Source organism: Doryrhamphus excisus, linkage group LG13 (genome assembly GCF_037039965.1).
Source record: "Doryrhamphus excisus strain RoL-2023G ecotype Guam linkage group LG13, RoL_Dexc_Guam_v1.1, whole genome shotgun sequence".
Taxonomy (NCBI): Eukaryota; Metazoa; Chordata; class Actinopteri; order Syngnathiformes; family Syngnathidae; genus Doryrhamphus; species Doryrhamphus excisus.
The window spans coordinates 11,960,177-11,984,527 of NC_136369.1; the positions used below are offsets into that span (position 1 = coordinate 11,960,177).

Here is a 24,351-nt window from a genome sequence, read left to right on the forward strand (position 1 = left end):
TGCAAACATACAATTTTATTAAGAACTGACGGATTAAAACATTTATAGATTAAGATTTCAAAGTGATGATAGTAAAACCTATCTATAATATACCTGAAATAACAAACTTACATTCATATTTCATAAAGTTAAACACAGAAAAAAAATGCTCATTGAAGGGATTTCCAAGTTGACATTCAATGTACAGTGACGAGGCCTACAAAAATATAAACAATGCAGGTCCCCAAAGTGATTTAACAACAACAGTATTTAACATAGATCTGTTGGTAGATGAAAGAAACTTGAAAAAGAAACTTAAAAAAAATGTCCCAGTATGATACGGTGCATGTCAACACCCTTGCATACTACAATAATAAACATTAATGTTAATGAATGTCTTTCTGACAGCATCACTCCAAACAGTATCATCCTTGTAGGTACCAGATTGTGTACTGGATCTGAATAGACTGCAGGTGTACCTGATGTTTTAGTTGATTTTTGCTGCTTTCGTTGTCTTACAATGGAATGGATGAAGATGAAGAGGGTTCACTTCCTGCTTACCAAAAGCACTAATAAAAGCATAAACATTCCGATGAAGCTGAGAGTCAGAATATGTGACCAAGTAGTAAGAAGCACTTGTGGTCTCAGGCGGTGATGGGCATGTTGTCCCTGTAGCAGGTGGACCTTTGTGGACCGCTGTAGCCGCACAGGTCCTGGTAAATGCGGGCCATCTGCTCTGCTGAGACATCCTCACACAGTTCCATGTTGGCGCAGTATGTCTGCGGGCGGCGCGAGTTCACTGCCTCCAGCAGCTGTTGGCACTTCACCACAGTGATCTGCAACAGCCGAGCAGAGTTGAACAACTAAACTGAAGAAAAATGTGATAGCTAGTCCTCACCTGCACAATTATAAGCTTGTTCTTGGCAGTGTTGAGGTCGTGAAACTCCTCTCCAAAGCACAAGGTTACTCTTGGATCAGGCGCTGGAAAATGACCCTCCTGGTGAAGCTGCAGGGCTACAGCATGAAAGACAAAGTTAGAAACTCTTTGCGAGATGTTTTAGAAGCGGAAACAAGCAAGGGCTCACCTTGAAGGAACCTCCCCGTGTCAAAAATCTTCACCACGGCATCCCTCTCCAGTTTACAAGGCACGGGGCTGTAATGTGACTCCATGTTGGCCAGTCCACTCCAGAAAACTCTGCTCTGGCACAGCCTCTTGATGAATATGCCCTCCTGGTTAGCCCGCAGCAGGAGCCCTCGCTCCAGGTGGCCCAGGAGCTTGTGGGTCACATGACGCTGGCGTTCATAGTCGATGAGCTCGGCGGATGGGAAGTAAACGCTCTGCATGCTATCGGAGCTGTATGGGGCGCCGCGACCAGGGTGCTGCTGGCAAGGGGAGATGCGACAGCCTTCGGGATGTGTCACCAGCGTGTTGCTCATCAGCTTTCCTCCGTAGTAGAAGTCGATCATCATTTGGGAGAAGGCTGGAGGACACAAAGATGATGATGCAAAAATATTACCTTCTCACAAACGTCAACATAAAGTATTTCTTTTGTATGAATGTAGAATAAGTATCCGATATCCAACATGAATATCTTTAAAACAAACAATTTCCCGTGTGTTACCTTGGTGGTGTAAAGATACACACTGGTGCTTTTCATGCTTGTTGAAAAATGCATGAAGCCATAAATGTAAAAATTGTGATTTAGTGTACATGAGTATAAAAATGTGAATGTAGTGATTTATTGTCTCTCATTGCTGTTTATGCTCAATAGAACTGTCAGATGTCCTCACCATTTTAATGCTACATCTCGAGTGGGGTTATGAAATACAAATACAGGAATAGCAAAGCATATTTTCCACTTTTATTCATGTAAATGTGAACAGAAAATACATTTTAAACATTTTTTTTTGCAAAACAATCACTGTGATGACAGACCACAGTGCTGAGTACTCACTGACTACAGGAAGGCAACTTGTTGTTGTTGTGTTTTGTTTACATTTATGCAAGTGCAACATTCAAGTGTGTATCCACTTGACTAACAGCCCATACCCAAGTTTCCTGTTTGATGTTATTGAAATTTACTTTCAGGTTTCTGATCAGGCTAAGTGGTTAACGGTGAGGGGTTATGGCGCTTTACATTGAAAAATATGACGTGTGTATGCGTTGAAATAATTACCTGAGCAGAGAGTGCCAGATGGTAACGGGTCCTGATGCAGGGAGAAAGCTGTGATACACAGAGACAACTTAAAAGTGTACTTTCAATCACGCCGTTGTGTCATTACTTTGCCTCATCATCAGAAATATTTATACAACAACGGAATAATCACCCTAGTCAGCAGAGTTCAACAGGATGTTAGTCAATGCTTCCATTGCAGCGAGCATCCAGCAAACAACAGACAAGCTCGTCATGGCTCATGAATACATTTTACGGTGGTGGAAAATGTTGATTTCTTACCACTGACACTGGTCTGGGGCCAGTACTCCGGGCTGGTCTGAATGCTGCAGCCTTCTTCCTGCAAAAAAAAGCAAATATCAATGTAGTAGCATGTCATGAAGAAGGACTCGGACAAATACTGTAAGACAGAGCTTTACCTCTTTAATGAGTCCGTCTATGCCTGTAGGGCTGCAGTCCATGTCGGTCATGTCGCCAGAGCTGCTGGCAGCCGCCACCACCACCACAGAACTTCTTCCATCTTTGTATCAACAGTAGAAAAAAACATCAAACTCTGCTCAGGTTCCAAACATACTAGTTTCCACATCATGATTACGTCATGAAGAACACTAGACCCTTTAAACATCATTTAATTTTCACAACATTTGCTATTTATATCTGACAGATGATGAGAGATTTGAACACTGTCCGATGTCCAAGAGCTTACGTTTCTGCTCGTCTTCAGGTACGATTCGGTAGACTTTGTATGGTTCAGAGATGTCCAGCTGAGACCTTTCTGTCACCTCCTCAAAGTCGGGACTTTTATTTAGCGCACAACGCAGCCTGGTCTTCCAAGTCGCTGGTTCTGCCTTGTCGCCCTCCTTAAATTTGCCTTTAAACACGGCCCATGCCTGCAAGACATGTGATGTACAGTCGTCATTCACATTTAATATTGTTTTTTTCATGTTTTTATATGGCTATTTCCATTATTTAAATACAGTATGGAAACAGCTCAGAAAATATGCCAGGTTAACTCAATGTAATGTAGTATTATTATTATTAGTCATTATTATCATTATAATTAATTATACACAGGTATTTCAATAACAATAATGATAATAACATAATATGATATATACATAAAAGATATGATATTAACAGATTAATACCGTGATTTGTAGGTAGGCAACACTAAAATAGCCTAGCCTGTTTTAAAGAATACCACATGAAATACAGCCAATTTTCAAGTGTAATGTGGGCCAACCTTAAAGATGGATGCGTCTACGTCTTGGTTGTAATCCTGTTTCCCTGCGTGTTTCCATGGAATTCGGAACATGGTTCGACTTTCATCCTCCCAGAGGAGTCCAGAGTACTGTCCACTCTGGATCTGCTCCATCAGCCACTGCTTCAGTCTCCGACCTCCTGAGTTCGCCATCGTGTTTGGGACAACTAAAGCAAAAAGTACAGGAAAGTCTTACTTTAACAAAAAGTGATTAAAAGAATTTAAAATGAAAATCGTAAATGACGTTAAAAGCGAAAGTAAAAGCACTTACAATGAGATGTTGATGTAGCTGTCAGATGTTTGAACTGATTCCAACAAACGACCCTATCTGGTTTATTGTCGCCTTGTCTTGAATGGTATGACGACGGCATGTGCACGCTCACCAATCGACGGCATCCAAGCTACGTCAGGCTCCGCCCATTACGGAAGTGTAGTTCTCTTAACTGGGAGCATTTACAAGAAATGGTTTGACCTAGCTGACAGGCTGGCTTTAATGTTCCTGCCCGCGACAATAATCCTTGAAGGGAGCGTCAAAAGTAAACTTGTGGCTTGGGGATTTCTGTAGATTCCTCCTTTTGCCACCCTGTTCTGAGAACACGATACAATTTATTAGAACTCAGCATCAGTGAGCTGTGTTGGTAATTTTCCACTTGACTGACATCTGATTACCACTTATACATTATTGTTGTACAGGGTCGAGCTTTGCCATCAGTGGTTAAACAAAGAGAATAAATATAATCTTAATCAATTGAAATCAATTTATTGTTGATAAATATCATGCACAGTTCTCATTTTTATAATTGTCAGTGATTGCATTTTATTTAAAAAACACAACGATGTGCACCCGCGACCTTAATGAGGACAAGCGGCATAGAAAGCAAATGAATAAAAATGCAATTAAACTAACTGTACCAATAAAGCTAAAAAAATCATTACACTCAGAAAGTTTGAAATCAGACCATTAAAATCAGGAAGACTAGTGTTTGGACTTCGGAGATTCTTCATTAAGGAGAAACTATTTAATGATTTACTTAAAAGGAAAATGTGCGCAAATTTTCCAGAAACAGTCCACACCTGTCCTTTCTGATTACCATATTGACCCGAATATAGGCCACCCCGAATACAAGTTATTTTCCCGTTTTATCATATTTATTAGCGGCTGCATGGTGTATGAGTGGTTAGCACGCAGGCCAAACAGCTAGGAGACGTGGGTTTCCTCCCACATTCCAAAAACATGCTAGGTTAATTGGTGACTCCAAATTGTCCATAGGTATGAATATGAGTGTGAATGGTTGTTTGTCTATATGTGCCCTGTGATTGGCTGGCGACCAGTCCAGGGTGTACCCCGCCTCTCGCCCGAAGACAGCTGGGATAGGCTCCGGCATGCCCGCGACCCTCATGAGGATAAGCGGTACAGGAAATGGATGGATATGCGGATGTGGATATCCCCCCCCCTCCGCTCCACTCTCTCCCTTTGGGGTCTGCAAACAGAGGCCTGTTGCTTTGCATGTATGATTCTCTAGACCACAACTATACGAGTCTCTTTGTGACTGTTTTCAAAAGAAAAAAGTACCATTTTATATTCGGGTAAATAGGGTAATTTACACAAAGCATTAAAGCAGTAGTCCACAGACACAACTTGTTCACCTAGTGCGCAACTATGGCGCATCTTTAAGGCTGCTGAGCATATTGCAACAGTTTGACAGGATCCACATGGAAGCACAGGCGATGTCATCATGGCTAAAGTGCTGAGGCATTTCAGAGTAAGGCGTCTGAGCACTGATGGGCTCGGTGAAGAAACTAAGGAGGTACTCGGGGTGAGGTATGTACAGCTTGCATCAACCCATTACAAGAGGGGTTAGCATGAAGTATAAATTAGGTATTTTGGCTTCATGTTTTAGCTGCTGCCTTCAGGGTGAGTTGACGGCAGAGAGCAACCGTCCATGTCTTGTTTTATCCAGCGCTGGTCTCCACCTCGCCTCTGGGATTCTTGTTGCTCTGTGTATTGGATCAGCAGGGCGCCCACCTGCTCCGGGTCATTAAACGGACTGGGTTGGAAACTGGACTGCAGCCATGCTCGGTACTGTGGGCACATAAGCAAATTAAGCATCAGCACCATCATCATTAACGACTGCGTGACAACAGGTTGGACCAAAATGGTGTGATAAAACACACATAAGAAGTGTACTGAGTTCCATTTTCACCATAGACGTTCGTATAGTCCTCAGCTGAAATGGTAAAAGTGCTTAATATCAACAACTACTAAAGTATTCTTCTTCTTTGTCTTTGGGCTTTTCCCTTCAGGGGTCGCCACAGCAAATCAATCTCCTCCATCCAATCCTGTCTTCTGCATCTGTCTCTCTCACACCAACTACCCTCATGTCCTCCTTCACTACATCCATAAACCTCCTCTTTGGTCTTCCGCTACGCCTCCTACCTGGCAAATCTAAACGCAGCATCCTTCTACCAATATATTCACTATCTCTCCTCTGGACATGTCTGAACCATCTCAGTCTGACTTTATCTCCAAGGCCTCTAACATGTAATGTCCCTCTGATATACTTGTTCCTGATCCTATCCATCCTGGTCACTCCCAATGAGAACCTCAGCTCCGCTACCTCCAGTTCTACATCCTTTCTTTTCCTTAGTCATCTATGTTAATTCAGATTTTAGTTATAATTACATAAATTAGCGGTTCTACAGCTTTTTATTCTGCTGCATTCTGAGATTCATAAAAAATTTGATGTTCCAAAGCATAAGCATTGAATGGTGGTGGGCCAGTTTGTTGACGTTCTTCACTTTTGGTTTGCCAACAAACTAAAAACTAATACCAAAACATGTAGGTCAAGATATGCTAAGCATTTTAATATATTTAAAGAAAAAACAGCCTATATCTGAAATGTGTATTTTAGGTGAAAAATCAAACCATTATTTGTGTTATGTCCAAGTTTTCAACTTGTTTCACTATCTAATCCTGTGTTTTTATGTTCAAATAAGGGCCATGTATTTTTATTCTCAAAACATGCTGTGGGCTGCTAAGAAAATCGTTGCTGGGTGCAGGATATACACCCCTCTCCTAAATTCTGTATAATTTAAAGTTTTAAAAAACACCCTTAAAGTTGCACAAAAATGCCCCATCATCGACCCATCATCAAATTTTCAGAGATTTCAGTGAGCATCAATGAATAATTCCACAATTGTGTGATGATATCCATAAAACCGAAGTGGAACCTTTGTCCTGAAAAAGACTGTGTCTGACCTTTAATGTTCCACTCTGCATAAATCCAATATGTCAGATGTGTCAGACGAGTATGATAACATGAGGTCAAAGGTTTTAATGAGCCACTTCACACTACCTGTGCTCCTGTATTTTACAGGTCTTTCATTGCAGGTTATTGTGTCATAAAGTTTGGTTTTTTATAGATTAAGGAACACAAAACATTATTATATATATATATACTATATCCGTAAACACGTATTCCCTAATAAAAGTAAGAGCTAACAGACTGATACAGTCATACTGGTGGACATAGTCATCATATTTTCAAGTGAGTGAACAGTGAACTTATCACACAAAAAGATAATACATGACATGGATGACAAAATGACAACTGTGTAGAAGAATCTCGTATAAGAGCTGCATCAAGCGACACAGACTTGATACAACTTTTTTCTTGAATTCAATAGTGTTTTTCACCCCGGGGGGACAATGACTTCTGGCACGGTTGGACTCATGCAGTGTATTAACATGACAAGGCACATGGGAGTCTTTGTTTAAAGCATTTCAATTCTGCTGAATCATATGCGCGCAAACAGACCCGATCCCGGACAAACCTCTGTGTGCATATGATGCGGGAGTGGTATCTCTCTTGTGATTGTGACTTTTCTTCTTTGAGCTGCAGAACAGGAACCTGCTGCAAGCTAGTTTTTTAACTGAGTCAGGCCAAATTCAGTGTAACGGTTTAATTCTTCCTGTTGAACAAATGACATGAAATGAGTAACTAGTTAGGTGCTCTGTTTGGACGTACGATAACCGGGACAGCTTACGGAAATCAAGACATACTTTTGGCAATTAATTTTAATGACAACCAAATCGTGCCAAAAGCAGGGCAGACGAAAACTGAGGTACCACTGTATTTTTACTCTCTAAAGTATAATGTACATAATGTTACCAAAGTAATAAAAAAAAGTTGACAGTATGATGCAGTGGAGTTCTACATCACAATTTTAAACAAAATGAGGTTATTTTATCACAAAATACTATGATAGATTTATTGTTTTGAGGTAAATTAGTTAAGTTTCAGTAAACCTCATATGTCATTCCTCTTCTTACGCTCCCACAGACAAGATAATTTGACAGGATGTGAACATGCCTACTACAGTGTAAAAAACCCCCACTGATTTCATCCGGAGTCTCACTTTCTATTGAAGGGAGATGTGGGAAAACTCACAAGTAGACATGCTATTTCCCCTAAAACCCTCGAAATCAGTGCATGCAAACATGTTGTAAGATGCTGACAGTGATGCAAAACAAGTGATGAGCAGTACCAAGTTAATGCAATCCCAGCAAACCCCCCATTCCGCCCACCGGCGGTTCCCCTTCTCTGCCCTCTGTGGCTTGGTCAGTGCTGGTGGAATGGCAGCCAGCATAAACACACTGCATCTTACTAAATGTGAAACCTATCAAAATGACAAGCCAATCTACAATGTACACAAGACTAGTAGTACAATGAATATTTGCTGCTGAAAAAATAATACTAATGTCACATATGGTACGCTTAGACAATCAATAACTAACAGACATAAAGACATTGTCAGAGAGTTATGAATTAAATAATTTAATAATAATAAAATAATGTTTATTGTGGTTATAATGGCACCTTACAGTAGCTATTTGTAATATTTTGATAGCTCTCCCTCAACCAATTCACAGACTTTCAAGACTAGTCTTATACATGTATACTCCAAATGGTTATTATTCTATATTAGAATAAAAATTTTAATGTATATACCAGATTGCACATTGTTTATTACAGGGTTTATCTCCAGCTTTAAGACCATGGGCTCTAATTTTGTAGACCAGGTGCAGGCGTGGCGTGCCAATGTGGTGTGCCAGCACACTTTGCAATTTTCCCACTGGCGTAAGTGGAAAAGAGGCAGGAGAGAAGGTGAGAGGGTTTAACACAATGGAGTATAATCTTAACCAATCAAATGAACACCTCTCATTGCCTCCAAATGCGAAGGGCCCACTGGACATCAATGTGTCACCATGGTCGGACCTGGCGAGCTTTCAGGGGATCTTCGGCACATTGTTTTGTCACAAAATTGTCACTGTGCCAAGCTGAAAATGTGGATACCTCCCCTAGTGTGACGCCATGCCCATAAATGGTTACACTTAAACATTGTTATCCAAAATTCAAGCACTTTTACTTTACTTTTTTTTTACTTTTAAAAAGGCGTGAAAAAAGGCAGTGAAAATTATGCACTGAACATTTGTCATATGTCATTAATAATGTGTAAACTTCTCGAATGTACCTCAGAGACTTGTGTCGTCTGGTACTCCTGCAGCTGCTGCTGGAAACCACAGTTGGGGCCGACAAAAGAGCGCACGGCCTTGACTGCAGTGAGACACTCCTCCCAGCTGTAGTGAGTGACGGTCATCAGGTAGGCCACCACCATGGTGGTGCTGCGAGAGACACCTGCAAGGCTGCATGCATGGGCACAAATAATGAATGAGTCAGTCAGTCGTTTATGGTCTTACACAAAAAATTGATAATATTGTATATTATGTAATGTTGTGTGTAAAATTTTGAAACCTTCATTCTAGGATCATTGTGCATGCCTTGAACTATTTTTTCACTTTCACTATTTATTCACCTACCAGTGAACAAGACACGCTCCTCCATTCAGACGACATTCATGGATGAAGCGGATGCAATCTTTAAAATGTTGCAACCTGTAAAAGAAGTAAACACACTTCAAATACTGCATTATTTGTTCAATCAATAAGCAATTGTTGGTTTACAAGTACTGTGGCTTAAAAGGTTGTAAAGCTAAAAATAGCTGAAACATTATAGGAATTGAGAAAAGCATCTTGAATTGAAAGTACAAGGATGTGGCCGACACACTGCTTGTGGCTTGTTGAATTGGGATGTGATACGAGTCTAATAGTATGCATAGGACTCAAATAAAGTGAAATGTCTTACAATGAAGAAGCTACTTTACATAAATGGATGTGCCAGGTTGGGTCCAAAAGTAGTGCTCATACTGAGACTGTGTGCTAGATAAGGTTGGGCATCGTTTGAATGTGAACGATTCTGATTCTGATTCAGATTCTCCTTTTCCATTGCTGTTCTTAACAATTCTCAATTACGATGCTTTTAAGAGTAAGGGTCATAAAAATTTGTATGGTTTAAATGAGAGTGCTAACCAGAATTCTTTCTGGGTGAAATGTCTTACCTTCTTGAAGTTATTTTTTTTTCAATATCACCATGAATTTCTCACAGGGCTAATTTCCACCAGTATGTAAATAAAGGTTATTCCTACAGGAGTACTACTCAAACAAACATAAGCAAACATAATGTAGTGGATATGAAATTTCCTTACAAGGAAACACTGATTTCACACAATCAAGAAGGCACATAGCAGACTCCTGGGACCAGCTTGTTGTTACTCAACAGCAGACACAGTAACAGTCTCTGGCTAAAATAGACTCCACCGACACTTCTTCCTGAGACCCAAAGTTCAGAACTTGTCTCTTCAGCACTTTGTTGTGTCTTCCCAGCAACTGAGGCTTCCGCTCATCTTGTTTAATATGCAGAAATTGAGTATTATTTAAGTTTAAACCAGCTGAATCTGGCTAAAAGTGCAGAGGCAAAGCATTGGCTCTCAAGACTCTGTGGAAGTAAAGTTTGATTTTATTTTTAAGTTCATGTGAAACTGATAGTGAAAATTAAATTATTTCTCAATATTATTTCTCACTTAACATGTGATGGGAGTATTCACTCATCTAATGTGCATATTATAACATCATCAAGCTCAGAAATTGTCAGATCTCTGTCTCCATGATACCCAACACGCTCATCAAAATATCTGATCCACTTGCCATTCTCCTCTTTGCCTCTCACGCAAACACAGCCATCATCATCAGCATCATCATCATCATCATCATTTACAGCGGAATCTTGAACTGCCTTCTCCACTATTAGAAGTGCTGCGCGGTCTGCTATGACCCCATATGTCCCCATATGCGCAGGTTTTTTTTTTCTTTCATCCCTGCTCGGCTCCCACCACCACCATCCACCCCTGAGTTGTTCTGAAATCGGCAGTTAACCTCGCCACTCGCATCAGTCAAACTGGAGATTGTGACAGAGTGGGGATCATTTAAGATCTGGGTGGTCAAAGGCAACAGCCAGATGTCACTGAGGTTTCCTTCCTCTGCAGCCTGAGGGAAGGTGCCTGATTGCAACACTGGAGGTAAGACCTCTCCACGCCAATCAGCAACTTCCATCCTGTCAACAAATCTCCTCTACTACTCCTCTACACTATCTACTGAGTCACTTTATAAAGGATTAAAACGTACAGCAAACCCCAATTTTAAATGCACAAATATATTACAGTGCCAGGCCATGACACTAACAGTAAGTGAACATAGAAGCAAAACCCTGCCCAACCTTTACTGCAAGGAAGAACTTCATCACTGCCCTCCACTGGCTATAAGATCTATTAAAAAAGTGGTAACCGGACATGTTTGATATGGATATTAAAACTGTGACTGACACTTTGGGAGAATGCTCTTGACGTGCCTTTGTGTTTGGTTCAAAATGTGTTAAGCTCGAGTTGCACGAACAGAAGATACACGGAACTCAACATAAACACTGTGACTCACAGACCACTGCCAGGGTGGAGGGCCAGCTCATGATGCTTACAACACCTACTGGATGACACTGCATTGTTAATACTCATTCAGCCACAGAAATAGGAAAAAAATCCAATGCAACATTACTGCATTGGAGAATCACTACTTTTGCCTACATACTACACAAAAAGGTTTAGGTAACTATGAGATACATGTATTGTCACAAAGCCTTTTTTCTGTACATTAATAACAAACCCAATGGCATGACTCATCCAAATGTCAATGTCAGTGAAAATGTGAGGGATAGGTCACATGGTATTAAAATGTCCAAGGTTGCATGTGTATCACTACTCACAGGTTCTCGCTGGAGGCATCTGCTGCATGAATGCAAAGGTAGGTCTTGTCCTGAGCAGCATACATTTACAAAAAACACAGGAGATTATATATCTACCATTGTCCATCATAAATATTATATTATTATTACTATGATATATGATGTTCAATGCAATTTGAATGGACAGACTATAGCATCGACTATGAGGAGATGCCAATTTAATTTTGTTATTTAATTAAATATTCAGTGGCTGGATTGTAGCAATCAGACTGGCATCTCTTCAAAAAACGAGTTGCAATGTGTTTTTTGTCCACAGTGGGACAAATCCTTCTCCTTTGTGAACTTCGGGTTCCAAAGCCCTAGTAGCCCTTACACACTGAGCTACGACTATCGACTACCTAATATTGGGATGACTGTACAATGCAAATATACGATTCTTCATCACAAAATCCATTTTGTCCATTGAATGGTTGTCCATTCACACTCGCTCAAACAAATATAACTCAACACTGCCCTCTGCTGGCTAACAACACACACCACAATGTTAAAGACTTACTGAACACCTGGAATATAACAATTGGAAGGTAAGCATATGAAATGTTCACAGAATCTATATGACACTAACCTCAAACACAGGTCTAGCGTTGTTGTACACAGACAGGATATGGGTGATGCCATTCTGTGACAGGCTTTGGCGGTTTTCGGCATCTAGGTCAAAGACAGGCCAGAGAAATGTAATCTACTATCAGAATATTTGAAAGCTGTGACACAATGATGGCTGACTATCAATGACAGTTACTCCCATGGTCACTTTGTGCTCGATCCACCTGCACAGTGGCTAAAGTTAGAGCACTTCAAATTCCATCTTAAGTGGGCTATGCACTGCAGTGACAAACACACTCATACCAATTCAGTGTGAGGAAGAGTAAAGAAACAGACAGTTCAAACTATAATTTTAAACTTATTGGGCCCCATCACGTACATTCAAACTAAAATAGCTAGGGATGTATATCTCTGAACAAAAGAATAAAAGAACAATGACTTTGATGCTGATGAGAATAACTATACTATGTAACAATATATAGGGTTTTATAAAATATATGTTCTAAATTCGCAATATAATGGATAGTAAATTCACCTGATAAAACTTTGCAATTAGTTTCCAAAAAAAACTTTGGCTACATTCATCAGTTTAAGTAAAGTCAGGTTCAAATTCTTTGCATTTGTTGCACCTACTTAAATGTATTCACTAAAAGTACAAATAAATACTATATAGCTTTTCTTACCTCTTATATTCCCAAGATAAAGGCCGTCAACAACCTGTGAAGCAGAAGTCATAGACATGTTGTACCCTTGTGAGTTTCTACATGATAGTCTGGCTTCAAAAACTTCCCCTAAAAAGGAACAAATGTGTCCTGACTTGAGTCTGATTGGATTTGAGGCTTAAGCCTTAAGAACCACCAAGCAGAGCTAAAGCAGCATTTCCCAGGGACATACAAGGACTGAAGCACTGAAGCGTCATCCCATCATGAAGTGGTGACTTCACCCTCGGTGCATCATTTCTATCAAATAATAATCATGTGTAAATGAGGATAACACTGATTATTATACTAACTATACTCTACTCGTCTTTTCATTTATCAACGCTCAACACTGCACAACCTTTGCATAACACCTATACATTTAAAAACAAATACAAGTGAGCTACAGCTGAGTTATATATGCAATGTATATACAATATTTAATATTGCATGGCTTAAAAAGTAAGCAGATATAGTGTATTCCTTGGGGCGAAAAATCTTAATTTCTTAGAGAGAATTTAATCAGGAAATGCTTGCAGATCTCAAAGTAACCACTCAAACAGTAACTGCTCAAATTATTTTTTTCTCTCAGTGGCAATTTTAAGCTGAAAGTGTAGACATAACCTTTTCGAGACGAGGTAATGGATTTAGCCCAAGTTATCATGGTGATATAGCTGCTTCAAAAGAGTTGCAGGCAAGCCTGGGTTTACTTGCACATCCACTAAACTCACGTCGCAGTATACCACCTATGGACTTTGGTCCTTGCTGAATAACATTGTCAAAAGTAGGTGTATGCAAAGTCCACCCAACCTCCCGAAATCACTCTTTCCTCTGCTAAACAACACTGTCTCGTTTGTTAAAGGATTTCTGCATGTGTGCATGTAAGCAGATCTATCAAGATACCCCGTGACTAAAAGACACAAAAGTTTACAATAACAAAAACCTTAAACGGCCAACTTGAACGTAAACTGTCCAAATATGTCGTGATTCACGAATATGTATTACAGACCACAGTAACAACACACGAGAACACGAAGTAGTACATTATCTTGGAGCTTACCTTATTCATTCCATTGCCCATGTCTTTGTAGGCTGTTTATTATCTGAAACTGACAATTTTTCTTTTTTATTTTCAACGATGTTGTTCAAAAACACTAAGCTAAGCTACACTCTGGATTCTTAAATTGATAACACACATTACTTTCTATTGTCTGTTTAGCGATGTAACAGCGTTAAAATGAATCTAAAATTCATATATATTTGGTTAAACCTTGAAGACTTTATGATACTCCAGCAGTCTTCCGGATTGTTTTTGAGTAGACAACGCGTTTATCCGGGAAGTGACGCCACACTACGCTGGTCACATCCGGGAAGTGACGTCACACGAGGGTGGCCGGCTGCACTACCTTGAAAAAGCGCGTTTCTTCAGGATGGAACCTTACGGTGTGTCTTCTTTTTAATTATAAAACAAGTTTTTAATATTTCCAAAAAATAGTCTAATAGGCAGTGGCTGAAGACAGCTGGGATAAGCTCCAGCATACCCGCAACCCTACTGAAGAAAAGTGGCATAGAAAATAAATGGCTGGATAGATCAAATTTCGTAAGACGTCAATAACTGGCAATTTTAGTTAGTCCCAAAACATCAGAAGAGGTGACCATTTCAAAATCACATAGGCCGCGGTGTAATTTGGTGCTGGGCAGCAAGCATTGGTAAATTTGTGACTTTATTTACATTTATTTTAATTTGAAGTACTTTGCACAGTGAAATGTATAAGATTGCATGTATTAAAAAGCTACATGTAGTTCATGTACCGTATAGACACTATTTCATGTACTCCTGCCCATCTTCTTTGGATACCACATACTCACACGGGCACAATTTAGATTTTTAATTTTTTTTCTTTAATATACAACGAACTTAAGAGGAAGAGGTCTTCCACAATGAGGTCAAGTGGACAAGTGATAAATACATTAATGCAGGCTTTCTTGAATCTTTAATTGGTCTGGTTTTATTTTCAAATGTGAAACATTATTTGCTTGATACTTTACTTCTTCCACTGCTTGTTTTCGTAGTCCCAGTTTACAGAGAAGCCTTGCACAGGGTTGATTCGCATGTCCAACATCCTCTGCAGCTCTTTCTCTTTGTGCTCACCATCAAGTGTGTGAGGAACTGGTCCATACACTGGAAAGATACAAAGACAGATATTGAACCTGTATTTCATCTTACAAGCTGTATTTTTACATGGATTTGAACATACTTTAATCAAATACAGCCCTATAATTACTACAATAACGTACCATACTTCCTCTGCCAGAGCACCACCAGACCAGTAAAGCCAATGAAGAAAAACACTCCACCAACCACAGACTTCCACTCAGAAGATCCCTGGTTCATCTCAGCAAAGCTCTCCTTGAAGCTGATGCGATACACTGAACAACCAGGGAATGATTGGGCATAAATTCAGTTCAGTAAATGTTTACAGCTGTATTATATGTATTGTAATATTTAACTATTGCAATATGATTCTTAAAAGTCTACCAGATCAAACAAAACAAAATAGACATTGCATCAAAGGCTTACATGCAATCTTCTCCTCATTGGAGAGTGTAGCCCATGACCCCTTCTCCTTCTCCTTGAGGGACTTCTGCTCTGCGCTCAGGTTCTGCACATAGCGGATATCTGGGAGTGGGTTGTCCCGACTGTCAAGGTAGGCAGGGAGCGTGTAGGCCTCCACCTTGGCGACACCTGCCAAGGTCAACAGAGAAACTCTTTAAGACTGGCACAGTCGTACGTACCAAGTGTGCTTACTGTAAAGCAGAAGGGAACAATTTATCAGTTCTTTGTTTTTTGCTTTTCTCTACCCCATTACCAGGTCAGTGTTAAACAGCTTTTGTTCCATGGCAAACTACAGCTTTAGTGATGTCTGCTGTGCAAGCAATGCGTGTGTGATGAAGATGTCTATTGGGACACTTAAACAGCACAGTAACACAACATAATGGATACTTTATAAAGTGAATACATAAAGCAGTCAAAGAGGCCCCAGATGACGTACTGGATCATCAAAATGTATATACCGTAATTACAAAAATATCTATACAATGTGGGTCAGACATTGGCTCTTTTATTATTCCATATGCCACAAACAGAATCGATTAATGTGATCATGTGTGATATTTACCATGACCTCCACGTAGGCAGACAGCTGTGGAGATGGCACGTTTGCCAACAAGACTCAGGGCCCTGGTCGCCAACATTCTAAGAATGAAAAAATAAATAAACTTTGAATTTACTAATAATTCAAATGCAAAACAAAATAAATAAACACAAAACATGTTTTCAATGTAAAAGACAGTGTTTTCTGAATGCTTAAGATACCCAATTTATCAAAACACCTCAAGATAGGTTCTAAACCTAAATCAATCTCACCGAATCATACAACACGAGTTTGATCGTTCAAGATTGTGCGTATCTTCTAAGAGAGAACGTCTGTTGATAGCGTGCAGTACCCCAAAATAAAGTCTTCATTTGCTGCGACCATATTGTTTATGAAGACAGTCAGGTCTCGACTGTATTGGCCCCCCAAAACTGACAATCGCGTAAATTAATTTCAAAGCACCGACAACATCAACTACTAAAACTGAGAATTAACGTGCAATATTAGTTGACAAGTGTCAAAGCCTGGCGTTGACGTTGACGTCTTTACCGTGTTTCATGGCTAACGTTAGCATTAGCAGCACACACAAGGTCATAGCGCCGCGGTGAAATGCAATTCATTCATATTGATGTCGGTTGTGTGTTACAACGCAGTATTATTCCCCACATAACCCGACGGTTGTAATTATGTTAAAAAATCAACAATGGAAGAACAGCTGATACGAAAACACCCCAAAACATCTAGCATCTATCGTGCATTAGCTGCTGTAAGCTAACGACAGCTAGTCAACCGTTAGCTGAAAGTAGCTTCGACCGGCTTGGACAAAGTCAAGCACTCCGTTCTAAAAAATCGACTAAAATTGCCACGTGAGCGTGTAAACTTTGGATATGCAAATTCAAATACAAGAAAGATATTCAATTGTTACAGATACAGGCAATACACTATAAAGGTGCAGTTAAGGCGCTTACTGTATATTCCTTTCTGCGCTCCACTGATACTCTGAAAGGAAGCGTGATAGCGACCGGAAGTACTTCACAAGTTGGTCATACCGCTTGCACTTTACGGCAGAATCATTTTTACGGTACCATCGTTGTGGTTTACGATAGCGCCGGTTCAGCACGTAACGAATACTAGAAGGAAAGGAAGATTAAGTTGATCGTCGGATCATCGTCGTAGGCTATTTTAGACGATGCATAAAAGGACATCCCGTTATCGTGGTTGAATGCTATATACACTTTTGTGGAGGCTTAGCGTCAAGCACATGCTCTGACAACTGAGGTACGACTTTTCTCCCGGCATGATATGCAATATTAGCTAACTTGTCAATAGTAATTCCACACCGTGTCTGGCATATACTCTTTACAATCATGCCTATTCAGCTGACGAGTCAAGCGTACTGTAAAATGATCTTACACGCTGCCAAGTATCCTCACAACGCAGTGAACGGCTTGCTGGTGGCAGAAAAAGCCAAGGAGAAAAAGAAAGACAGTCACCACGCCGACCCTGTCTTGTGCGTGGACTGCGTGCCGCTCTTCCACTGCACTCTGGCTCTCGCACCCATGTTGGAAGTTGCTTTAACACTGGTGAGTCTATTTCTGTCACTATTTACTCCTTAGTCGTCATGCCTAATCGACACCTGTCCTAATGGAGTATGCGTTAACAACATGTTTTGTTTTTTTACGTGCACTGTTCTGCAGTTTAGGCTGTATTATTTATTGTATTGCAGAGGAGAGAACATGGCGACATAGTGCAGCCACAGTTACTAAGACACCTTCTGGGATGTGCTTGAAAAACCTGGGAAGAGGGAAGGTGGAAAAAAGCTATAGATGAGAACAATAACGGCAGAACCTTTGGAGAACCCAATTATGTGCAAAGTGAAAAGAAAATACAGTAATAGACAGTAATTACAACATATACATTACTACCGATTGTAGTGTTTGGTTTTGCTTCATTTATTTAAGATGTTGGAGTTGAAGACTGAGCAGCAGGAAGCAATCAACATCGATACTAGACATTCAATACACACACAAATCTTCAATGTTTTTCTCTGCCACAACTGTTAAATTCAGGCCCGGGGGCCAAATCCGACCTGCACTCGAACTGTGGTTTCCAACAGTCCAGTAGCCTGTTTTGCAATATAGAGATCGATGATGGAGCACCACCTAGTCATCTTTACAACATTACAATACAGTGTTTATCCTTAATGATGGTTGCGGCAGTCAAGTGTAGTGTAGATGCATTTGCGCTGCCTATAATTTATTATTCTGCTGTAATTTATGGTTACCATGATACGTAACACAAAGTACAGAAAACTGAGGACCATCTGTATATCAAATGTAGAATGATTTAGGGTGATTCAGGGTTGAGCGTGCATATGTGTTGCGTTTATCATGTGGGTCAGGCTTAGGCTCGCCAAACATTAAGACTGCCGCAAAGAATTTCTCTGTTTGTCCTTCAATTTTGACACCTCAATGCCTTTGTGCTTCACAGATCGATACTTGGTGTAAGGAAAATAATTACATCATTGCTGCTTACTATCAAGCCAACGAACGCACAAAGGATTCAAGGTAATGATACTTGCAGAGGCTGTGTTCGTTTGATTAAGCAACCAGTAAAACACACAAGCTATATACACACACAGTACATATACTACCGTATTGATCTGGCTCTAAGAGTGTATTTAATATCTTATATTTGGGGTCGAAAGATGGATTCATGCAAACCAATCTCAAGCATGTTGGAGCTTTTCTTCCTGTTACTCACACATACGCACCAATGACCTGGAGGGATGCAACCATGCACTCACTAGAAAAGTGTATCAAAGGCTGGACAAGCTGGCAAACGGAAGAGGAGCAGTTCTGATGCTACTGGGAAGATAATGGTGATCAATGTAGCAGCTGTTCTGCAGCTATGAAATATGATGTCCCTTTTTACAAACATGCTTTATATTTTTGAACCCTGTCTTAAAAATATATGCTGAAAAGGTCTTATATTTATGATTGTCTTCTATTTGGGTTAATCGGCTAGTTTTCCAGGTCTAATGTTGTTTTTCCCTCCATTCTTTGCTTTGCAGACCCAACCAAGTTGCGGAAAAAGTAGGAGCAAGGATTTCTGAGAACTTCAGTGAAGCTGCAATTGTTATGGTAAAAAGAAAAAGGATTTTAACTGGAGTAGTGCACATATTCAAGATTTATAATAAATAAATAGATACAAAAATATGTTAAGAATGCAGTCGGACTCAATTGTGGCCTCCATTTTTGACACCAACCAGGGTGGATGTTATACATGGTATGTACGGTTTGTCGTGTTTGTTGCAGATGGACAGCAACAGGTTAAAAATGAGCTGCAAGGAGCCCATTGTCCTTATTTATGACCACCAAGAAAATAAATGGAAAAGCAGAGACGTCACTGTGTAAGTGTTTCACATTTTTACGGATAATTCTGTCTTTAGTTGTTAAAGCTTGGCTCAAAGTGGTTTGAAAAAACTGTCATCTTTCCAGCGACTCCTTTGAGGACTGGAGCGAAGCCCAGAAGATCACATCAGCTCTTCTAGAGGGAAGGTCGTACGAGGATTTGATTGACTTTGACAATCACTTGGATGACCTCAGAAACGACTGGACCAACCCAGTGATCAACAAGTCCGTCCTGGATCTGTGCTAAGAGGCGCTTGGTCAAGGCCACTTGACATGTGGCACAGGAGCACACAACACTCCATACAGTTCCGGGTCCAAGAGTTCTGCTGCCGTCCAGAACTTGTGGACCTTCTGTTTCTCAAGGACAACGTGGAAATGTTTCAGAGAAATATGGCTGAATGCATTTTTAAAAAAAGAATGCTGCATCTTATTTCCCAGTTGAGAGCATAAATTAAATGTCTAGAATATTTTAATAAATTTTCTTCTTCTTTACATTTATATTACAATAAAGTCTGACTTTTAGTTGATTGTACTCCCACTGAGATTAAGAATAGAGATTTGTTACATTTCACACATACATACTAGCTGTCATCTTTGATACAAAACAAACTACTAAATATTTGTCTTTTGCATGAACACCAGCAATGACTGATTTTTTAAAGTCATTCAGAAAGCCTCTGTTTTCTTTTAAATTAATTCATTCTGCTTGATTGATAATTTTAGCGTAATTGAGCCCTCTCAATTTTATTAATTAAAGAACTAATTCAGTCATGCGGTGCAGTAATTTTAATATGACCATACAACTATTTGTCAGCCATAGCCAGTAACTGCAGTATGGTGTGCTCATTACGTTTTAACAGATTTATTTGAACTGATTGTACAGATTGGAGATGGAACTTTTTCATGCTACTTGTCTAGGACTGCCTTGTTAGGAAAACGTTACGAATGATCACATGCCACCTTCAAGATAATATGAATCAATAGTTTGTATTTTGATTTGTGTGCATTAAAATGATCAAGGATTGCATTATTTTACTCTGAATGAATGTCACAATAATAATGAAAAACAAGAGTCCAGTTGATAAATACGAGTATACAAGTAAAAATGTAAAAATAGTTACTGTGTTGACTTCTAAAACAGATTATTGAATAGTTTGTAGTACAGTTGTACTTACGAAGGCATGGGGGTCAAAACAGCTTTTGTCTTGACTCAAGGTTAACACAATGAAGACCAAGGGCACTATTTTATGGCATAAAATCTGCTGTAACTTAAATATTTGGGGTAGAGAAGTGAATGAGGTATCAACCAAAGCTCAAGTCATGTTTAATCAAGTGGAATTAATCACAAATTTGATGAGGGAAACACTGACATCTAGTGGTCAGTTCTCGTCATGTCTGCGAGAAAATAGTTGACGCACTTCCTCTTTCAGCCTTTTTTCCGCCGGTCGCCCATTTAAGGACCTCATCTGACGTAATTACGCAACACCAACGTTCGACCAATCACGCATCTTTACCACCGGTTACGTTTAAGCTGCTGTCTGTGCTATAGCGCGGGAAAAACGACGGTAGTTGTTTTGAATGGTATTCTAAAGTTTTCGGAGACTTTGATTATCTCTCCAAAACAAGCCATGGACCCTTCGGAGGTCGAGTTCCTCGCCGAGAAGGAGATGGTGAAGATAATACCCAATTTCAATCTAGACAAGTTATATTTAATCGGGGTAAGTACGTCGGCCATTCGCAAAATATTAGCTTAGTAGCTGTGTTTACTTACAACGTAAGTCGTCGAGGGGCTTCTCAATAACAACCACAGTGTGTTGACGTCCTCAGGGAGATTTGGGTCCTTTTAACCCGGGCTTGCCGATGGATGTGCCCGTGTGGTTGGCCCTCAACCTGAAACAGAGACAGAAATGTAGAGTGGTTCCACCTGACTGGATGGATGTTGGTAAGAAGACTCTAAACATTAACTTACTGAACAAGTGTGCTTTCAATAGTTGACATAAGAACTGTTCCACTCATTTGTTCTGTCACATTTTCACGAAGTAAGGAACTTGTCCCTTCACTCTTATTCATATTTTCTATTTGTATGTTGTAATGCCAACTTCTACCTCACCTAATGGCTAACATAGGCATAATTAAATCCAAGTTATACATTTAAAGTAAAGTGTGTCCCCTTTGTGATGAACAGAGAAACTTGAGGAGATGCGGGAGCTTGAGAGGAAAGAGGACACCTTCATGCCTGTCCCCAGTCCATACTACATGGAGCTGACCAAGCTGCTGTTGAACCAGTCAGTCTCATTATCTATCATTAAACATCCTGTTGAGACATAATCTGTTGTTTTTCTTTATTAATCCCAATCTTTGTTCGTGCAGTGCTTCTGACAACATCCCCAAAGCGGATGAGATCCGCACACTGGTCAAAGACATCTGGGACACGCGCCTCGCTAAACTCCGCCTGTCTGCTGACAGCTTCATCAGCCAGCAGGAAGCTCATGCTGAGGTCGGACCATCACATGCACTGTAAGCACCTAGTATCCAAACACAGTATCTAAGTGTGGGGTTGTCAATCTTTTACAGCTGAACAACTTGACTCTGATGGAGATCAACACCATTAGAGGGTTCCTCCTGGATTCGCTCAACTGCATGTACAAACTACGCTCCAATCTGCAGCCTGGATCCAATAAGGGACAGTTTTCAGATTATTGATGGACGCATTGGACTGCTTAGCATGAGCATCACTTGAAGGACTATACATGCTCATCTTTAAAAATAATGCTTTGTTAATGTCATAATAATTAAACGATTACATGGCAAAAAGAAAACAGTCTTAGGAAACAAACAAGGTATAGGAAACATTTTTGAAATATTTTATTTTCTTTTTTGTCTGAAATCACAGCCATATATTCATAAATACCTAAAATACCTAATTACTACATTCAACAAATATATTACATTACAATGGGTTCAAACAAACATGTTTGAAAACAGGATTCACAGCGTCTAGACATCCCCCACTGGAGCTATTTTTGCGTGGCCGTCCATTTGTGGTTGGTGACAGAGGGGGGCGGGGCTTATGCAGTACTGTCTGAAGCTCACCTGGCATTCCAGCCAATAAGGCTGCAGTGTTCTGGCAGAAGTGACATGAACGTGAGTTCCATGCAAGTTTGATCAGTGACTGAAAATAATGGAGGCACTTATTCGTAGACTGATGTTGTGCTTCAGCTTTAATGATCATCTTTCTGCACATTTCCCAAATTAATTTATTGAAATCCCCAGTCCTTGTAGGTCATTAATAGCTTCAGTGCTAAAGTCAGTAAGGAGGCTGTAAATTTTGTCACAAGTTGGCAAGGTTCCTTGAACATTGCATGACTGGCGTTTTAGGCTTTCAGCTTATTTCTCTTGTGGCCGTTTTTTTTTTTTGGCGAAATAATTTCAATTAGTTTGGCACGAGGCCCCTCGTGGTTGTGGACAAAAGATTGGGATGTGGTAAAGGCCCATCACTTGATGCTTGATATGAGGAGTCTTCAGGAACCAGCAACCTAAACTGGTGGCTTTACTTCATGTCTCTTAAAGAAAAAAAAAACAAAAAACAACCCAGCAGCGGCGGGGACACATTTTGAGAGGAGCGTCACACTTTGCTGTGAATAAAAAGGTGACGAGATCCTGTTTTCTGTTGTCAGAATGAGCTGTTCTGGCCAGCAGCAGTACAAACACTAAAAGCAAGGCTTGCTTTTCCAAACCCCCCCAAAAAGCATTAACATATAAAAATGGCAGGCTTTTTTTTTTTTTAAAGAACAATGATTAAAATAATAAACATACAAAAATTCTTTTAAGTCTTCATATTATATACAATATAAGGCTGAAACACCTTTTTAAATTCTTATTCTCAAATTTCCTATTCTGAAATAAAACATTTCCTTTAATTATTTCCAAAAACAAAATGTGCATTTCTGCCCAAATTGAAAGATGTCTTTCTTGTAACACAGTACCACTAGGTAGTTCTTCAGCTTTTTATTCTTAAGTGCACGTCCACTTCCAACGCTCTCACGGCCGCCAGGATGACTTCACTGCCCGGTCGGCCGCATCACGTTCTTATGGACTTTATTTGGAACGTGTCCTCTCCTAGGGAGGAGGGCCACTCCCTCATTGGCAGGATTGTCTGTGACAGGGTGGCAGCGAGGGCGGCCCGGGCTGAAGAAAAAAAGTGTGAAAAGCAGATGTGAGAGTGTGTGCTGCTCTCTGTAGTGACTGCGTTGGCACACGTTGGCTTCCTTCACTTTTCATTCAGCCTGCTTCACCCTGGAGCCGAGGAGGCCAGGGATAGATTTACTGTCAGTTTGAAAGGAGAAGCAGCCGGGGACAGGGAGGCCTTTCTTGGATGGGTGTTGTCACCTGGGAGGGTAGCCCTTGTAATGTCCACCTCTGGGCCAGTGTGTCTGTGGCAGAGTTAAACACTTCCTGAAGTGCTCCAGCTCCGCTTGCAGCTTCTCCCTTTCCACCGCCAGCTTCTGCCTCTGGGACATCAGCTCCTACAGCAGCAGGAAGCAGCCATCAAATATCGTACAGTGTTAATTACTACAGAATATCAGGCATTTATTTCATCAACATAGCTCACATAATGGAAAAGGCTGGAGACACTGGTCTTAAAATAAAGCCATCCATATTGTTTTCCTCCAGGAAAATAATTAGGGGTTTTCTGGGTTTTCATTGACAAATATTTAAATTTTTTATGATCTGAAACATTTAAGTGTGACAAACATGCAAAAAAAATAAGAACTCAGAAAGGGGCCAAACAGATTTTCACACCAACTATAAGTGTTTTAACATGCTAACTGCACTTTTCTATGTTAAATTAATACAATTTGGATGAAACTGCGTT

The 24,351-nt window shown here is 40.2% G+C and overlaps 6 protein-coding genes across 11 annotated transcripts in view; 2 read left to right on the forward strand and 4 right to left on the reverse strand.

Moving 5' to 3' along the window:
- Window positions 1–410: 410 nt before the first annotated feature.
- irf8 (interferon regulatory factor 8) lies at window positions 411–4,863 on the reverse strand. Its single transcript, XM_058089371.2, has 9 exons — window positions 3,686–4,863; window positions 3,397–3,581; window positions 2,860–3,043; window positions 2,573–2,673; window positions 2,436–2,493; window positions 2,157–2,204; window positions 1,065–1,460; window positions 878–993; window positions 411–815 (listed from the first exon to the last, which is right to left on the reverse strand). The coding sequence occupies exons 1-9, from the start codon at window positions 3,783–3,785 to the stop codon at window positions 624–626; spliced, it is 1,380 nt and encodes a 459-aa protein (XP_057945354.2). The 5' UTR covers window positions 3,786–4,863; the 3' UTR covers window positions 411–623.
- Window positions 4,864–5,062: 199 nt separating this feature from the next.
- On the reverse strand, window positions 5,063–14,262 carry dusp22a (dual specificity phosphatase 22a). Of its 3 annotated transcripts, XM_058089375.2 has the most exons (8): window positions 14,178–14,262; window positions 13,968–14,016; window positions 12,893–12,926; window positions 12,232–12,314; window positions 11,628–11,677; window positions 9,296–9,370; window positions 8,950–9,121; window positions 5,063–5,497 (listed from the first exon to the last, which is right to left on the reverse strand). In XM_058089375.2, the coding sequence occupies exons 2-8, from the start codon at window positions 13,986–13,988 to the stop codon at window positions 5,312–5,314; spliced, it is 621 nt and encodes a 206-aa protein (XP_057945358.1). In that variant the 5' UTR covers window positions 13,989–14,016; window positions 14,178–14,262; the 3' UTR covers window positions 5,063–5,311. The 3 variants fall into 3 exon arrangements, with proteins under 3 accessions (XP_057945358.1, XP_078651767.1, XP_057945357.1); XM_078795641.1 differs by having other exon boundaries at window positions 13,968–14,257; XM_058089374.2 differs by lacking the exons at window positions 13,968–14,016; window positions 14,178–14,262 and having other exon boundaries at window positions 12,893–13,897.
- Window positions 14,263–14,782: 520 nt separating this feature from the next.
- On the reverse strand, window positions 14,783–17,120 carry cox4i1 (cytochrome c oxidase subunit 4I1). Of its 2 annotated transcripts, XM_058088504.2 has the most exons (5): window positions 17,031–17,120; window positions 16,087–16,163; window positions 15,489–15,653; window positions 15,206–15,337; window positions 14,783–15,089 (listed from the first exon to the last, which is right to left on the reverse strand). In XM_058088504.2, exons 2-5 carry the CDS (start codon window positions 16,160–16,162, stop codon window positions 14,953–14,955), a joined length of 510 nt encoding a protein of 169 aa, XP_057944487.2. In that variant the 5' UTR covers window position 16,163; window positions 17,031–17,120; the 3' UTR covers window positions 14,783–14,952. The 2 variants fall into 2 exon arrangements, with proteins under 2 accessions (XP_057944487.2, XP_078651876.1); XM_078795750.1 differs by lacking the exon at window positions 17,031–17,120.
- Window positions 17,055–20,505, forward strand: emc8 (ER membrane protein complex subunit 8). The gene is made up of 5 exons (XM_058088500.2): window positions 17,055–17,645; window positions 18,553–18,629; window positions 19,136–19,205; window positions 19,380–19,474; window positions 19,563–20,505. Exons 1-5 carry the CDS (start codon window positions 17,430–17,432, stop codon window positions 19,720–19,722), a joined length of 618 nt encoding a protein of 205 aa, XP_057944483.2. The 5' UTR covers window positions 17,055–17,429; the 3' UTR covers window positions 19,723–20,505.
- Window positions 20,506–20,981: 476 nt separating this feature from the next.
- On the forward strand, window positions 20,982–22,272 carry gins2 (GINS complex subunit 2). The gene is made up of 5 exons (XM_058088502.2): window positions 20,982–21,193; window positions 21,303–21,417; window positions 21,661–21,760; window positions 21,846–21,972; window positions 22,050–22,272. Exons 1-5 carry the CDS (start codon window positions 21,104–21,106, stop codon window positions 22,176–22,178), a joined length of 561 nt encoding a protein of 186 aa, XP_057944485.1. The 5' UTR covers window positions 20,982–21,103; the 3' UTR covers window positions 22,179–22,272.
- A 54-nt stretch (window positions 22,273–22,326) lies between these two features.
- Window positions 22,327–24,351, reverse strand: part of gse1b (Gse1 coiled-coil protein b) — a 137,109-nt gene continuing 135,084 nt past the window's right edge. For all 3 annotated transcript variants that reach the window (XM_058088499.2, XM_058088497.2, XM_058088498.2), the window contains exon 17: window positions 22,327–24,001. In XM_058088499.2, the coding sequence (XP_057944482.2) occupies window positions 23,861–24,001 (141 nt within the window). In that variant the 3' untranslated portion in view covers window positions 22,327–23,860. The remainder of the gene's footprint in view (window positions 24,002–24,351) is intronic.

Bases quoted from the DNA above. Each gene is read 5' to 3' on its own strand.
- irf8 (XM_058089371.2), bottom strand. From the start codon at position 3,785: ATGCCGTCGTCATACCATTCAAGACAAGGCGACAATAAACCAGATAGG. The intron at 994-1,064 runs GTGAGCCCTTGC...TTCATGCTGTAG, and splicing joins CACGGGGAGGTTCCTTCAAG to CCCTGCAGCTTCACCAGGAG. The intron at 816-877 runs GTGAGGACTAGC...CGGCTGTTGCAG, and splicing joins ACAAGCTTATAATTGTGCAG to ATCACTGTGGTGAAGTGCCA.
- dusp22a (XM_058089374.2), bottom strand. From the start codon at position 12,950: ATGTCTATGACTTCTGCTTCACAGGTTGTTGACGGCCTTTATCTTGGG. The intron at 11,678-12,231 runs GTTAGTGTCATA...TATGCTGCTCAG, and splicing joins ACGCTAGACCTGTGTTTGAG to GACAAGACCTACCTTTGCAT. The intron at 5,498-8,949 runs GTACATTCGAGA...ATGTGCCCACAG, and splicing joins AGACGACACAAGTCTCTGAG to TACCGAGCATGGCTGCAGTC.
- cox4i1 (XM_058088504.2), bottom strand. From the start codon at position 16,162: ATGTTGGCGACCAGGGCCCTGAGTCTTGTTGGCAAACGTGCCATCTCC. The intron at 15,338-15,488 runs GTAAGCCTTTGA...CTGGTTGTTCAG, and splicing joins CAATGAGGAGAAGATTGCAT to TGTATCGCATCAGCTTCAAG. The intron at 15,090-15,205 runs GTACGTTATTGT...GTATCTTTCCAG, and splicing joins GCTCTGGCAGAGGAAGTATG to TGTATGGACCAGTTCCTCAC.
- emc8 (XM_058088500.2), top strand. From the start codon at position 17,430: ATGCCTATTCAGCTGACGAGTCAAGCGTACTGTAAAATGATCTTACAC. The intron at 17,646-18,552 runs GTGAGTCTATTT...TGTGCTTCACAG, and splicing joins TGGAAGTTGCTTTAACACTG to ATCGATACTTGGTGTAAGGA. The intron at 18,630-19,135 runs GTAATGATACTT...TTTGCTTTGCAG, and splicing joins GAACGCACAAAGGATTCAAG to ACCCAACCAAGTTGCGGAAA.
- gins2 (XM_058088502.2), top strand. From the start codon at position 21,104: ATGGACCCTTCGGAGGTCGAGTTCCTCGCCGAGAAGGAGATGGTGAAG. The intron at 21,194-21,302 runs GTAAGTACGTCG...TGACGTCCTCAG, and splicing joins ACAAGTTATATTTAATCGGG to GGAGATTTGGGTCCTTTTAA. The intron at 21,418-21,660 runs GTAAGAAGACTC...TGTGATGAACAG, and splicing joins ACCTGACTGGATGGATGTTG to AGAAACTTGAGGAGATGCGG.